This window comes from Cyprinodon variegatus, unplaced genomic scaffold (genome assembly GCF_000732505.1).
Source record: "Cyprinodon variegatus isolate N-32 unplaced genomic scaffold, C_variegatus-1.0 Scaffold0, whole genome shotgun sequence".
NCBI lineage: Eukaryota > Metazoa > Chordata > Actinopteri > Cyprinodontiformes > Cyprinodontidae > Cyprinodon > Cyprinodon variegatus.
Window position 1 is genome coordinate 1,168,903 of NW_015150453.1, and position 1,823 is coordinate 1,170,725.

The following is a 1,823-nucleotide window of genomic DNA, read 5'->3' on the forward strand; positions in this document are numbered from 1 at the left end:
GCCAAAAAGCAGAGACAGGACCAATTGTCAAAATTTTGGTGTCGATCATTCGTTTTCATCCTGGACACTACAGAAAATGGGCTAAAAGTGTTAAAAACCGGAATTTTCCTTTAATCAAAGTCTGCATCTCCATTTATAGGGAATCTTTGGAAATTCTTAAATATTGATGTCCACAGCAATCATCAGTCAGTCTGATTGAGGCTTCTTGCACATTTGTTGCCAATAAACTGACGGGGCTGGACATATTAATGCTAAAACTATTATTCAGAGTCTATAGGCTGCAGCTCTTAGTTATCCAGTGGGAACGTGCTGTATGTGCAGTGGCTATATAAAGTGCCACACTTGTATGATATAAATAAATGCTAACTTATAGTACAGTGAAAAGGGTATTTACAGAAATTCATGTTTTCCCTTCCACACATGCAATCCCTTCATTTACATTCCAGTATTATAAAATATTTATGGCTTTTGTGAATATGGCTGTGTTGGAAAAGGACGTTTTTCTGCTTTGCATTTCTTGTGATGCATGAGAAGATGAGCCCCGAAGAGCGAGACAAAAGAAAAGAGGAAGAGGTAGAATAAGGATGGCAGAAGGGAGAAAATAGAAAAGAAGAAGAGGATGGGAGATAGAGAGATGATGAGGAGTAGAAGGAAGGAGGTGGGATGGATGAAGAGGACCCAGATGTGGCCTGAGGCTGAGAATTTGAAAGTGTGGCAAATTCAAATATTTATTAAAAGTGAGGTCTGGATAAACATGAAGGGGAGTGTGTGAGTGTGTTGAATCCCCCTGGGCTGCTGGCGCAAAGCACATTGTATTAATATCCAAGTATCCATGCCACCCTCTGAGCGCTGTGTGGGTGTATCTCAGTATGGGTTTTTTTCGGTGTCTCTGCTACCATTATATGGCTTTTATATGCCCTCGCATGTGTCTGCATGCATGCGTTCCTTTTTTAATCAGATTGATTAACGGGCTCTAACCATGGCACCTCTGAGCTCAGAATAAACGGCCGAGTTTAAGAGCAGCACCAGCGTGTCACTCTTCACTCAGTGTTTGGAAACACAGATGTAGAGCTGCTTGCCTCTGACCTGTGTCCATGTTTACACTTTAGGCAAGACAAGCCAAGTTTATTTAAAGGACACTTTTCACGCTTAAAAAAACCCAAAATGCTTCAGACAGGCTCAGATATCTAAACAACAGGCAAGACTGAAATAAATAAGTAAACACAGAGACATGATTATTTATATAAACAAGTTAAAATACACTGTTCCTATGCGAATTTTTCAGCACAGTAACTTTTTTTTTTTGTTTGGTTGCCTTTATTTTGTGTCGGCAAAAATTGAAACCAGAAATATAATCAGGATATGTAAAAACAAATGTAAAGCACATATCTAACGTGAATAATGTTTGACAATGAAGAAAAACTGAATATGATTATAAACTTTACCTTATCTTTACATTATATAGGTACGGAAGAGGATTAGGGCCAGTGGAGAAAAAAAAATTAACTGATTTTAAAATTTTATTTCAGTTTAGTATAGAAAAAAAGTCAGAATTCTGACTTCTTTCTCAGAATTCTAACTTTAATCTCAGAATTCTGAGATTAAAGTCAGAATTCTGAGACATCTAGTTTTTGTCTCGTCTCAGAAAAATAAAACCGGTAATAACTAAGTCAAAAATGTATGTTGTTTCAAAGAAAAAAACAAGTTAATTGATGGTGTTTTATTTTAAACTTGATGTCATGTCTGTCATGATTGTTGTTTTTGGAAGTGGAAAAGCTGGGACTTCAGAGACCTGAAATAAGAAACAATTAGCATTTTTTTGT

At 36.8% G+C, this 1,823-nt stretch overlaps 1 protein-coding gene across 1 annotated transcript in view; it reads left to right on the forward strand.

The window, feature by feature from the left end:
* LOC107081697 (neural-cadherin-like) overlaps positions 1-1,823 on the forward strand; it is a 239,960-nt gene that overhangs the window by 111,441 nt on the left and 126,696 nt on the right. Inside the window, exon 4 of the mRNA XM_015369928.1 lies at positions 495-573. Coding sequence (XP_015225414.1) covers positions 495-573 — 79 coding nt within the window. The remainder of the gene's footprint in view (positions 1-494; positions 574-1,823) is intronic.